The 12,835-nt window shown below is 36.7% G+C and overlaps 1 protein-coding gene across 3 annotated transcripts in view; it reads left to right on the top strand.

Annotated features, from left to right (window-relative positions):
* Positions 1-12,835, top strand: part of LOC148947325 (SLIT-ROBO Rho GTPase-activating protein 1-like) — a 707,344-nt gene that overhangs the window by 218,302 nt on the left and 476,207 nt on the right. For all 3 annotated transcript variants that reach the window (XM_089097014.1, XM_089097015.1, XM_089097013.1), the window contains 2 exons: positions 3,783-4,004; positions 9,079-9,207. In XM_089097014.1, the coding sequence (XP_088953140.1) occupies positions 3,783-4,004; positions 9,079-9,207 (351 nt within the window). The remainder of the gene's footprint in view (positions 1-3,782; positions 4,005-9,078; positions 9,208-12,835) is intronic.

Genomic DNA, 12,835 nt, shown 5'->3' with positions numbered 1-12,835 from the left:
TCAATGTGACGCTTGAAAGACAGGCTGAGAGATCTTAGGTAGTGTGTGTGTAACTGAACCACCGTACAGCTGAATCCCATTGCAACTGACCCCTCGTGTAACTGAACCCCTGTGCAACTAAATCCCATTTAACTGAATCCCCGTGCAACTGAACCACCGTATTCAGTTGTTCAGTATTCTACATATATGAGGCAATATCATTGGGTAAAACACAAGTTAGAATCTTTACATGTTCACCACTTGTTGGAATTGTTTGTTTTTTAAAATAATGGTATAAATGCCTGTCAATATGATTCATAAAAAAGTTCTTTTTTGTTGTCACAAAAACAAAGAAAATTGGACGTCACAAACCATTAATACCATAATTATTTATCCTTTTTTTATGTCACTTTATGTTTCCGCCTAGTCACTGTCTGCGGTTCTAGGCGTTTACCCTCCGTGAAAATACCCCCTCCTCGAAAAATACCCCTCCCACTGCGGAAAATACTCCTCTCCCTGAAAAATACCCCCTTGGAAAATACCCACCTCCACCCCTCCCGTAGCGGGTTGGTTTCCAGTCACTGTTGACTTCTAAAAAAAAACCGACTAAAACTCACAATTTCTTATCGAAAGAGCATCCTTCGAAGTTTCTACGACCATGAGGTGGAGGTGGGGATGTGGAAAGGGCAATCTCCCTCCTATACGGGATGAATTCTGCTCATTTTGGGATTTAATGTTACTCTTTACTCTCATAATAACAGCGTAGACCAGAAATATTCCCAGATATCGAGAGGGGTTAAATATCAATTTCACGTTTTGATATTTTAAAGTTTTCTTTTTTAAAGTTTGATGGTTGTTTTTTTAACTTCGGAGGATGCTCGTTCGATCACATATTGAGAGTTTTAGTCCTTTTTAAAGTCAAAATTAATTGGAAACAAACCAGCTGTTGGGGAGGGGGTACTTTTCAGGGAGGTATTTTTCACGGGAGGGTGTTTCAAGGGTTATTTTCCTGGGGGGGGGGGGTAAATGCCTAGACCCGCATACAGTGAAAGGGTGAAGGGACCCCATTAACAGACATAAGAAAGGAGAAATAATTCTGGCTTTAGTGGTTTGTGTTGTCTGATTTTCTTTGTTTTTGTGACAACAAAAACAGAGTTTTTTTGTGAATCATCTTGACAGGCATTTATATCATGACTAAAAAACAAACGATTCCAAAAAGGTTGAGCATGTAAAGATTCTAACTTATGTGTTACCCAGTGATAATGCCTCGTAGTTGTAGAATACTGAAAACTGAATAGGGTGGTTCAGTTGCACGAGGTTTCAGTTATACGAGGGTTCAGTTAACGGTGGTTCATTTACACAGGGGGTTTAGTTGCAAGGGGGTTCAGTTAGACGGGGGGTTGCATGAGAGTTCAGTTAAATGTGGTTCAGTTTCACGGTGGTTCAGTTGAAAGGGGGTTCAGTTGCATGGTGGTTCATTTGTGAGGGGGTTCAGTTACACGGTGGTTCAGTTGCAATAGAACCATCTTAGATGAGTGCAGGGAGGAGAAAACATTTGTATGTTCTTATGATATGGGTGATCTCACAAAATCGAGGGTCAGGCCACAAAGGCATATTGTCTTCTCCGCAACTAAAGAAAAAAACAAACAAAACAACAATATGGCATCAAAACCCTGTGGACTATTGGTGTGCCTCGGGCGCGGTCTTTTGAATTAGGGCTTTCCTTTCTCTTTTTCTTTTCCCTTTGTAGAACAGCCTTCCTGGGCAGTGTCAAGGTGTCCACCATTGTTTTTACCCATCCCAGAAACCCCACACCAATTTTAAACTGGTTTAAGCTGTCAACCGGCATCCCTCAAAATAAAGAAGAATCACTCACTGCTGAAAATTTTTTTTCCAGCATACAAATAGCAGACAAATAGCAGGCCAAACTATAAAGTCTTAAAAAACGAAAAGATTTAAAGTATTATTTTTTCCTCCCTAAAAAGACTATGTCAATATAAAATGAACAGTAATTAATTTTAAAAAAAAAATTCCACTAAATAAGTTTTTCAAAGAAAAGTAAAGAACTCCATTAAACAAAAAATGAAAACAAAACGTTGCTTTCAATTTTTTAATGAAGTAAATATTAATGTAACAAATTATATAATGGGAATTATATTATTGCGTAACTATATAAGTAAATATTATGGATAAAAATTGTAATATAAATATAATGGTAGAAATAAATATATAAGTGTAATCATATAAGTAAATTGTAATGGAAATACAACCAGGAATAAGACTTGCCCTGTGAGGGGAGATGGGAAATCCTCATTGCTTTCAATGACAAATATTAGCTAAAAAAAGAACAGAAATTAATTTAAAAAAAAACTTTTTCCACGAAATAAGTTTTTCAAAGAAAATTAAAAAACTTCAATAACAAAAATTAGCAAAAATAAAATCAAATAATCTACCAAGCGTGAAACTGCCACAAATCAGCATCGATAAATAAATGAAACACAAAACTAACAGAAATTACAATAAATAACCGAGTCAAACTCAAAACGAGCAGAAATTTGCACCCCGAGCAGAAACTGACCAGAACAAAATTTGCACTTTACTAAAAAAATACAAATGAATGTGCATTGTCAGTTTAATATACATATACTGATATTTAGTAATCAAAATGTTAATTTTATTTGATTTATTAAAGTTATAGAAGTAGAAACATCTATATTTTTTTCAGCAAATTGCAAATTTTGTTCTGGCATTTGGAAGGCATAGGGGTTTTGCGCCCAACTTATGTTAATTTCTGCTCGTTTTGAGTTTGACTCGGTTATTTATTGTAGGCTAATTTCTGTTCGTTTTGGGTTTCATTTATTTATCGATGCTGATTTGTGGTAGTTTCGAGCTTGGTAGATTATTTGGTTTTATTTTTGCTCATTTTTTGTTAATGGAGTTCTTTACTTTTCTTTGAAAAACTTATTTCGTGGAAAAAATTTTTTTCCACAAAACACCTGCCTCATGGTCAGAAAGTGAGCAGGACGATCACTGGGCAGATTGTGACTGGAATTAGTAGGATTAGGCCCCTATTTGTGCCTACCACTCTCAGACGCACCATGAGTTTGTCACCGCCATCCTTTTGATGTCCTTGGTTCTTTAAGAAAATTAAAAGGATGCTGAACTAAATGTGGCTGTCAACGTATTTGTCTACTTGCAGAATTTGGTAACCTAGTTAAAAAATCTGCCTGTGCCATTGTATTAAGCTGGGCGGTTTCCTATTTCAAATGGTCCCAGGCGCCATATTTATTACGCTGAATGACGAGCCTCAATGACTAAAATATAGTTTTCAACATTAAAAAGTTTTGATTAGGTCAATGCTATTTTCAGTGTTTCTGACGCAAACTCTTAATATTTAGAATTTGTAAACTGGATGTTTTAATGGTGAGTGAATATGTAGAGCTTCTTTTTGCCGAAGTTTAGTTTTTCTCATCTTATTCTTAAGCACTTTTGCTTAGTACTATATTAAATTTGTCATTTTTGTGTTTTTGAGATTCGCAAATTGAAGAGGTGTGTCTCAAAGATGCTTGTTTTTTCTTTAAAAACAGCTCGTAAATTAATTTAAGTTTAACTTCATTAAATTTGAATTAAAAATCTTACATTTAAATCGAAATAGAACCTCCACTGCAATTATATATACAAAAAAAGCTCTGTGCGTACGGCCCCCATCAATTATTATCCCCCCCCCAAAAAAAAACCTACGCATGTGCTAGCTTCTGGTAGAAACTAATTTGTACAGCCGTTTATTAAGTATTGTATTTCAGTGTCGTGAAATCAGCCAAGAAACTCACGAAGAATTACTAAAAGTATTGCACGAACTGCAAACGGGTTTGAAAACACGACAGACATATGCTACGGAATGGCGTGCAGCTGTATCAAAACTGAAAACAGCAGAATCCCAGAAAGCCAAATTAGAAGCATCTACACCCAAAGAAAAACTTGACAAGTCAAAAAAATATAAAGTGATAGAGAAGGAAATACAAAAGGTATGTTTGAATTAAGCACTCTTAACATAAAAGTACCTTCTGACAAGGTGTGTTCTGGTCAAACTTTTGTGCATATGGGGGGGGGGGGCGAACGTGTAGCTAATGTGGCCTTTAGGTCCAAGCTCTTCCCCGAGCATTGACACACGAAAAAAGACAATCTTTAGATAGGACTTGTACGAAGGGACAACCTTTCCCTGTCGCCAGAATATGACAAAATTGTTGGGAGAATGTCCCTAATTTGGGCAATTATGCTTATTTTTGTTCTTTTTTTTTTTTACATTGCAAGCCTTTATTTCATCATGGTGTTTGAAATTGGGTGCCATGTTTGGCTCCATCTAGTTGTGCTCTGTGACTTTTCTCCAAACCAAAATGAACATAACAGCCAAAAAACTCAAATTGTTTCAGTTGTTGATCTAATAATTTCTCATTGTCTGCAACCCCCCCCCCACTCGTTCGTTAAAGTGTAATACTAACAACGTCCTACTGATACCCTTTTTTGGCTTGGAAAGCGTCCAATTATCTATTGCTTGAGTGTAGATGATGTAGAAGAGAAGCAAGCCCTCACGTTCATTTGCTGTAACCATTGACTCTAATTGGGTGGTTATGATAGAAGTGTTATTATAGAACCTTTTGCAAAGTGTATTAATTTTTAAAAGATGTGTGGTACCTAATTTTCTAGTATTATAAGTTCGTAACTTTCGGATGAAATATGTGAATACAGGTTGATATGCTTTAAGGAATCAAAGAAGAGGTCTTGAATGATCTAAGGGGATTCGATACCTTAAAATCATTTTACGAGCCTTGCTGTCGGCTGACCATCTTAAAGACAAAAGGCCCATTAGCAAATTCTCCCGGGGGACTTGCCATCATCGAGAGCTTTTGAGAATCTGTGATTTGATGATAGAATTTAATTTAAATGAAATTTCACGTCCCCTGTGTCGGTAAGGATTTCAGTCAAAACGTGTCGTACTGTGAAATCCTTACCGTGTCTGTAAGGATTTTCGTCAAAACGGGTAGCACCACAAGGAACTCCCAAAACTGGCAAATTGCTCAAATGATATTTTTTTAGCTGATTTAAAAAAAATTTCTGGCATGTATGCTAGAAAATTTTTAGGGAATACCCTTTTCTGAACTTTCAAAAGAAAATTCGGCTCCGTATTAATCGGAAAAACAAATACGCACATTCTAGCGGTTTAAGTTTCATTGAAACTAAATATCTATCTCTGGCACAAAATGGGAGAAATTAAATGGTTTTTCCGAGATTACTGGAAAAGTAAGTGTCGGCTTTTAGTTTTCTGTCACTTAGTCAAATCTCTTATCCAAGCTCTACAGGTTATGGTAAAACAAAGTAAAAAAGTTTATAATGTACGAGATAGGGTGATCCTTCAAGGTATCGAATCCTCATAACAAGAATGGGAAACAACCAGCAGACAGGGGCGTACCTCCAGCATTTTCATTGGGGAAGCGGGGGGGACAAGAGCGGTTCATATTCGGATAGTCAAGGGGCATGGGCTGTATAATATTTTTCTTCAAATTATGGGGGGGGGGCAACTGCCACTCCTGCCCCCCCCCCCCCAATAATTTGGAGAAAAATATTATACAGCCCATGCCCCTTACACCCCATGTGCTCTCATGTATTTAATTTGGCCAGGGACGTCCGCAGTGGGGGAGAAGGTGGCTACTTGGACTGGTTAGTGTAGAGGTAATAACTCTCAAGGGGTAATATATACTAGTTTACTTAACAAAATGTGATCTGTCTATGAGAAAGTGCTGTAATACAGGTGATCTAATAAATCTGAGTGTATACCAATTACTTGATAAACAAATAAAATTGTTAAGATTGTCCCGTCTGTTCGTTTTCCAAGGAGATCTTGAGATTTTTATAATTTCCCCTATATAGTTTCCTGGATCAGTCGTATAATTTGTATATTTTTGTGTTTAATTCAAATGTGTGCTCTTTAAATTATTGAGGGGTTCATATCCGGATAGTCAATGGTCATGGGCTGTATAATATTTTTCTCCAAATTATTGGGGGGGGGGAGCAACTGCCACTCATGCCCCCCTCCTCCCCCTCTCAAACGACACCCCTGCCAGCAGAGTTAACGGGATGCTTTTGAGCACGTGGTGTAGGAACTTCGTACAAAGTAAAATGAGATAGCAGCGTAGTCCATATTGACAAATACTTCAGCCACATACTTTTTCACAACTGTCTTATAACAGTTATATGTTGGGCAATACTTTCTGTCCGGTAATACTTTTGTAAAATATTTCGCCGATATTTGACTCCATTTGCCACTCATGCCCCCCCCCCCTCCTCCCCATCTCAAACGACGCCCCTGCCAGCAGAGTTAACGGGATGCTTTTGAGCACGTGGTGTAGGAACTTCGTACAAAGTAAAATGAGATAGCAGCGTAGTCCATATTGACAAATACTTCAGCCACATACTTTTTCACAACTGTCTTATAACAGTTATATGTTGGGCAATACTTTCTGTCCGGTAATACTTTTGTAAGATATTTTGCCGATATTTGACTCCATTTGCCACTCATGCCCCCCCCTCCTCCCCATCTCAAACGACGCCCCTGCCAGCAGAGTTAACGGGATGCTTTTGAGCACGTGGTGTAGGAACTTCGTACAAAGTAAAATGAGATAGCAGCGTAGTCCATATTGACAAATACTTCAGCCACATACTTTTTCCCAACTGTCTTATAACAGTTATATGTTGGGCAATACTTTCTGTCCGGTAATACTTTTGTAAGATGTTTTGCCGATATTTGACTCCATTTGACACTGATTTTGACGACATTTTCAAAATCTATGGAGGGGGCGGGTGATTCCACCCGCCCACTAAAAGCATTGACTCCATTGAAACTTGTTGAACAGTTATTATTTCTAAAATAAAAAGGAAGAAAAATAAACAGTCAAGATAATATATAAAAAAAACAGTAATGTGCCGTTGGTGTCTTCTTGCTCTGGGGTTTGAGTTGCATTCCTTCTCAGGATCTGGCAATGATTTGTTAGGATATTTGAACATAAATCAAAAAATTTTGCTTTTACGAAGTGGGGTATGTCCCATTACTTACCATTTTTTGTGTCCTAGTATATACCATGATGTATTGAAAAAACATTTTTGCAATTGTTTATTAGCTTGTAATTCTTCTCCCCCCCCCCTTTTGATGCCAACTAGGAATAAGTTTGCAATTTTGCTTTCATTTGGTACTATAAACATGCGACTTGGATAAAATTTCTTAAAATGATCAAGGAAAAGCTTAAAGGTAGAATATTTTGAGAAATGTTCCCGAAACTCTCGAACACTTGCAAAAAAAAAAAATAAAAAAAAATTAGAAATTAACAAATGTAACCTGACAAAATATCTCGGTTGATTGAGACGGTCATTTTGGAAACTCTATTTTATGGTTTTGAGCTGAGGGAGGAGTGTTTTCAGCTGTGTTGGTCTCAGGTAGCTTGGTGCTGGCCAGTGAGTTTAGTTGTAGCAGTAGTATTTCATCCTTTGCTGGCAAGTTATTTTAGATGCTAGACGGTAAGAAAGATACTTGTCATGTTTCGTTGATCCCCTAATGACAATCGTTGTCAAAATCCAAATATCTTCTGTTTGAAAACACCAAGAAGAATATCCATCCAGGTATCCAAAAAACTACGAGAGTCCATGAAAATACGGGATATTTTAGACAAAAAAAATCGAAATTTTAGTCATAACCTTTGATTAAATTCTTAAATTCCTACCACCTAAGTTTTAAGTTTGGGTTTTGAAGATCTATGAATCGCCTCTTTTTAGCTACAAGTTGCCAAGTATAGGCGAGCAACGGTCTGTCTCTCCCCACTTCTGGTTTCATTAGGATGCCACTTAAACACTTGACATTTTCAAAATCTTTGAAAGTGGAGCTAATTCGAATGGAGGCAAACCCATTTCCTACCATGGTTTCGTTTTTTTTATGCCAAATGAATAACAGCATGTTTTCTACAAGTCAAGATTATTATCTTTTTTCTGGTGTATAAGCTTGGGCCAAACGAAAAGCAGGTCGCCCCCGAATGGGGTGGGAGGACGTAGTAAGGAAGGATTTAAAGGAAATGAGAACTTCTTTGGAGTGTGTAAAGAGGGGGGCTTTGAACAGATTGGGATTGAGGAGGAGCGTGCGTGGTTGTGTTTGCCTCAGAAGGATGGTGCTGTAGTGACTTAGTAGTAGTAGTATAAGGTTGGTGACGCAAATTTAAAAGGATTGTAATCTTGGTTTTGAAATATTACCATCAAACTTGAATTATGTGAATCTTGCCTGTGGCGAGTTGTCCCGATATTTTTTGCTTTTATGGCCAGTTTTTCCAGGACGAGTGTTCTGGCTAACGATTTATGAATGGGGTGGTTTTCTCTCGGTTGGATTTTCCACGCGTTTGTGAAATGAATTTTGCCGGTTGAGTTTTACGTGGTTTTGATTATGTCTGTCTATGTTTAGCCATGTGGATTTTTGCATGTTGAATTTTTTTGGTTAAGGTTGTTCTGAATCACATGTTAATATTAAAACGGTTTTGAAATTACCCTACCAAAAATCTTGCCATGGACAATTTGGGAAAGGCTGCATTTGGAGATAATCCTTTTCTTTTCAGATGCACAATGAGCTTGACGAAGCAAATAAAGATTTATAAGAAACTTTATTTTATAATTAAACCAGAAACAGGTATTTCACAGAAAAAAAGAAAAATAAATATACACCACAAAATCAACTAACAAATAGCTAAAGTTCCATATATAAAAGAAAAAGAAATAGATAAACACTAATTATGAGAACTAAATCGATCAACAGACTTATTCCATGCTTCCTTGATTTAAAACTCAATTGCAATACACTTTGACATCTTCAGGGCGGTCAATTAAAAAATGATTGTAGGTTTTAATTAGGCCACAAAAGCACAGAGGAGAATCAACTCTCCCAATCATATTTAATTTAGAAAATATGAACAAACTGAAATCTTTCAACGAGATCTTGAAATTTGATATTTGCTTGTTCCTGTTAAAAGCTTCTTTTTGCTAGATTTTGGGGTAATGACTTTTTTATTTTAGAGGCGGAATAAGTTTAATGATGCGAACGTGAAAGGATTGAAGTCTCGTAATGAGCATGCGTTGAGTCTTGAAGCGTCAAATGCCGCATTGCATAAGTATTTCGTTGACGACCTTCCTGATATCATGGATGTAAGTTATGTTTAGATATATTTTTAGTTTTCTGTTTATTTGTCAAGTCGAGGAGTTTTTTTTGGGGGGGGGGGATAAGCTCGACAAAAAGTATAAATAGGAAAACTGAGCTGAAAACACAAGGAATTGTAGGATAAAAGAATGGAAAATATTGACGCTTGATGGGGGGACTGGGGCTGAAGTTCCATTCTCCTTGTGTACATGCATATTTGGTGAAACCTCTGGATTTGCTGGAAAGTTTTTCCACCTGAAACCAACAGTGGTTCAGAAAATTTGGCTTTTGAACGACACAAATTATGAAGCCGCTTTTTTTGACTGGTTTTATAAATTAATCATTTTATTTCGTTTAATAATTCTCGTTGTTTAATCTAACACTTTAATTTTGTTTTCTATTTTCTTCAAAAATCTTTTGCGTATTTTTTTTTTAAAGTTACAGTTCCCAAATCAGTCAGTTTCATCTCTCCGTTTGACCTTTTCAATTTTGTTTCCTACGATTTTCTTGAGGATATGTAACTTTTGAAAGAAAGTTTGCATTGCATAGGTATTATGTTGGCAACCTATCTTATATCATAGACGTAAATTGATTAGCGTACTCATGAATTTGTTTTAGGGGCTGGGGTATTTCATTGAAGGTGGATACATGCGCAGCGAAAAAAAAAGTAATAGTAGGTGAATTGAATGGAAAGTATAAGGAAAGGTGACTGCAGTGGTGAATCTAGAGCAAAATCTTGGGGGTGGGGCCGGTGTGACAAGGACGGGAATGAGCAAAATCGGGGGGGGAGGGATGCTCAATGTGACAAAGATGCCAATAATTCACCAAATCGACAAATTTATTCTAAAAAAAGAAAAAACAGGGAAAGAGTGTTTCAGTAAAAATCTTGGGGGGGGGGGGGGCCGGGCCCTCCTCAGTTCCCCCTGGATCCGCTAGTGGGTAACTTCCAAGAGTTGAAACCGGTGCTAGCTTCGAAAAAAAAACCTTATCAAATATTTGGTGACACTTGCCATTTTTTTCAGTGTAATAATAAGAATAATTAATTCAGTTTGTGTAGTTAAGGCTAAACTATCAGACCCTGATACAGTAAATCAAGCAATTGATATTATAGTAAAAAAAATTCATGATTCTATTTCAATTGATTACAACCCAAAATTACAAGAAATAGAAAAATCACTCAAAGGACTATTTGCAATGGTTAAAAGCTTGGAAAGTAGGATTTTGTCATTGGAATCGAAAGTGGATGATTTTGAACAAGAAAAGATGTTGGATTGTTTAGTGATGAATGGAGTAAGGCAGAGACCTGGAAATGATCTAAAGAAAGAAGTATCGGTTATCATTAAAGACAAGATGCTGGTCCCTGGTTTTGAAGTTAATAATATTGTAAATATTTATCGATTTAGTTTGAATGACTCTAACGATCAATCTAAAGTGTCTCCAGTGCTAATACGCTTCAAAAATGTGGAATTAGCTCGAGTTGTTTTCAAAGAAAAGACTAAACTAGCAAAGAGTGGAATATTTTTATCAAAATCGCTAACAAAAAAGCGTCGTGAAGTTTTAAATGCGGCAAGAGATTGCTCCGGTAAATTTAATATTTGGACTGCCCGCGGGCAAATTTTGGCCAAACCCTCGGGTAAATAAATGATACTAAAGGTTCGATAATTCGGGGTTTGTGGTTAGATTTAGTTTTGGGGTATTTTTTTTTTTTTCCTTTTTTTTTTTTTTTTTTTGTGCATGTTTATTTTATGATTTAATTCCAAATCTAAAATTGATTGTCTTTTTTTACTGGCAAATCAGAAACACCCCCAGTTGTAGGACGACTTTTTGAGCTCGAAAATAACCCGTTAGATGTTTTAAGCATTATCAATAATTCTATCGGACATGTCAACAGTGATTTGACCCCAGTGAACCACGCAGTAATAAGTAAATATGTTTCTAGTCTGAGGGAGGCTGTCAAGCGGGATGGATATTTTTCAGTGCTCCAGTTGAATATCCAGGGTCTTTGTTCTTACATTGACCATCTAAAACAGATTGTTTCTGATGGGCTACCTGAAGTTGTTGGTTTATGCGAGACTTTTTTAGATTCTAAAAATGATATGCTTTTGGATTTGCCTGGTTATAAAATGGAACAACTGAATCAACAAAAGTTGGCGAAGGATGGTCTTGCTTTGTATTTTTCTAATAATCTCCTACATTCTCTTAGAATGGATTTATCCAGAAATATCGAAGGTGTCTATGAGTCACTTGTCGTAGATATTAAATGTGGAGGTAAGGATATAATTGTTGGTATTATTTATCGATCTCCTAGTGGCTCTATTCCACTGTTTCTACACATTCTTAATGATCTGCTGGATACCATCCTAAAACAGTCGACTGAATTAATTATTATGGGAGATTTTAATATAAACTTGATGGATATAAAGTCTTCTGTATCTTTGGATTTTCTGTCGTCCATGCTTGCCAAAGGTACTTTACCTTCTGTATATATCCCATCTCCCATAAAAGAAAGTACGTAATCTCTGATTGACAATATTTTCTGTACGGCCACCTTGATCCAAACTATGTTTTAGTGAGCGACATTTCCGATCATGTCCCTGTTTACTCTAGATACTGTTTTGATAAACTGACTATTGAGAGGACTTGTGAGTCTGGTAAGAGGCCTTTTAGGTTTGGTGAAGTGGAATTGATGCTTCTTTGGTCAAGATTGGCAGAAATTTCTTGGGGTGGTTTTGAGAGTGATTCTAATTTTTGTAATTTATTTGATACTTTTTATGAGTCTATTAAAGACGTTGTTCTTGATGTTTGCTCTGCTTTACCTTCTAATCGTAAGTCTAAGAATGCTTTTCCTCTAAATCCTTGGATGACCCCTGGTCTCCTTAGGAGTTGTTGGAGAAACAATAATCTCTGGAGGGCCTTTAAGTCTGCTAGCCCTTCATTGAAAGCTATTTGCTTTCAGCAATTTAAAATTTATAGAAATATGTATAATTCTGTGTGTAGAAAGGTCAAGTCCCAGTATTATTTTAATTGTTTCCAGATTGTGGTAAAGATATACGAAAAACTTGGCAGGTTATAAATTCTGTGCTTAGGCCCTCTTTTCGGTCTCCATCAGCCCCTTCTTTTTTGGATCTCGATGGCAAAATCATCGAAGATGAACTGAATGTTCAAGATGCATTTACTTCATATTTTGCGAATATTGGTAAAAGGACCGCTTCGGCTGTTGGTTCTTCTCCTTCAGGATCCAACTTCAGGTCTTATCTAGGGCCACCTTGTATGAAGTCAAAGTTTTTGGAACCAGCGACGGAGAAAGAAATAGCTAAAATTGTTATGGGATTGAAAAATTGTTCGTCGTCTGGCCCTGATAATATTCCTACTAAAGTAATTAAGTTCATACTTCCTTCCATTATTTATCCCTTAACAAAACTTATTAGCCTCTCCTTTCAGCATGGTATTTTCCCGAGTAGTATCAAGCGTGCTCGAGTCATATTATATAAGGGGGAGAGAAAGGGACACAGAATGGTCCAGCAAACTATCGGCCATTTTCATTGTTGTCTGTGTTTAGCAAAATATTTGAGAAGGCGATGCTTTCTCGTCTTAATAATTTTCTTAGTTCTAAAGATTTTTTTCACAATTTTCAAT

Source organism: Artemia sp. Qi Xiang Cuo, chromosome 11 (genome assembly GCF_049724085.1).
Source record: "Artemia sp. Qi Xiang Cuo chromosome 11, ASM4972408v1, whole genome shotgun sequence".
NCBI classification, from domain to species: domain Eukaryota; kingdom Metazoa; phylum Arthropoda; class Branchiopoda; order Anostraca; family Artemiidae; genus Artemia; species Artemia sp. Qi Xiang Cuo.
Note: the sequence above shows the minus strand (reverse complement) of the source record. Positions and strands in the feature narration are given on the sequence as shown.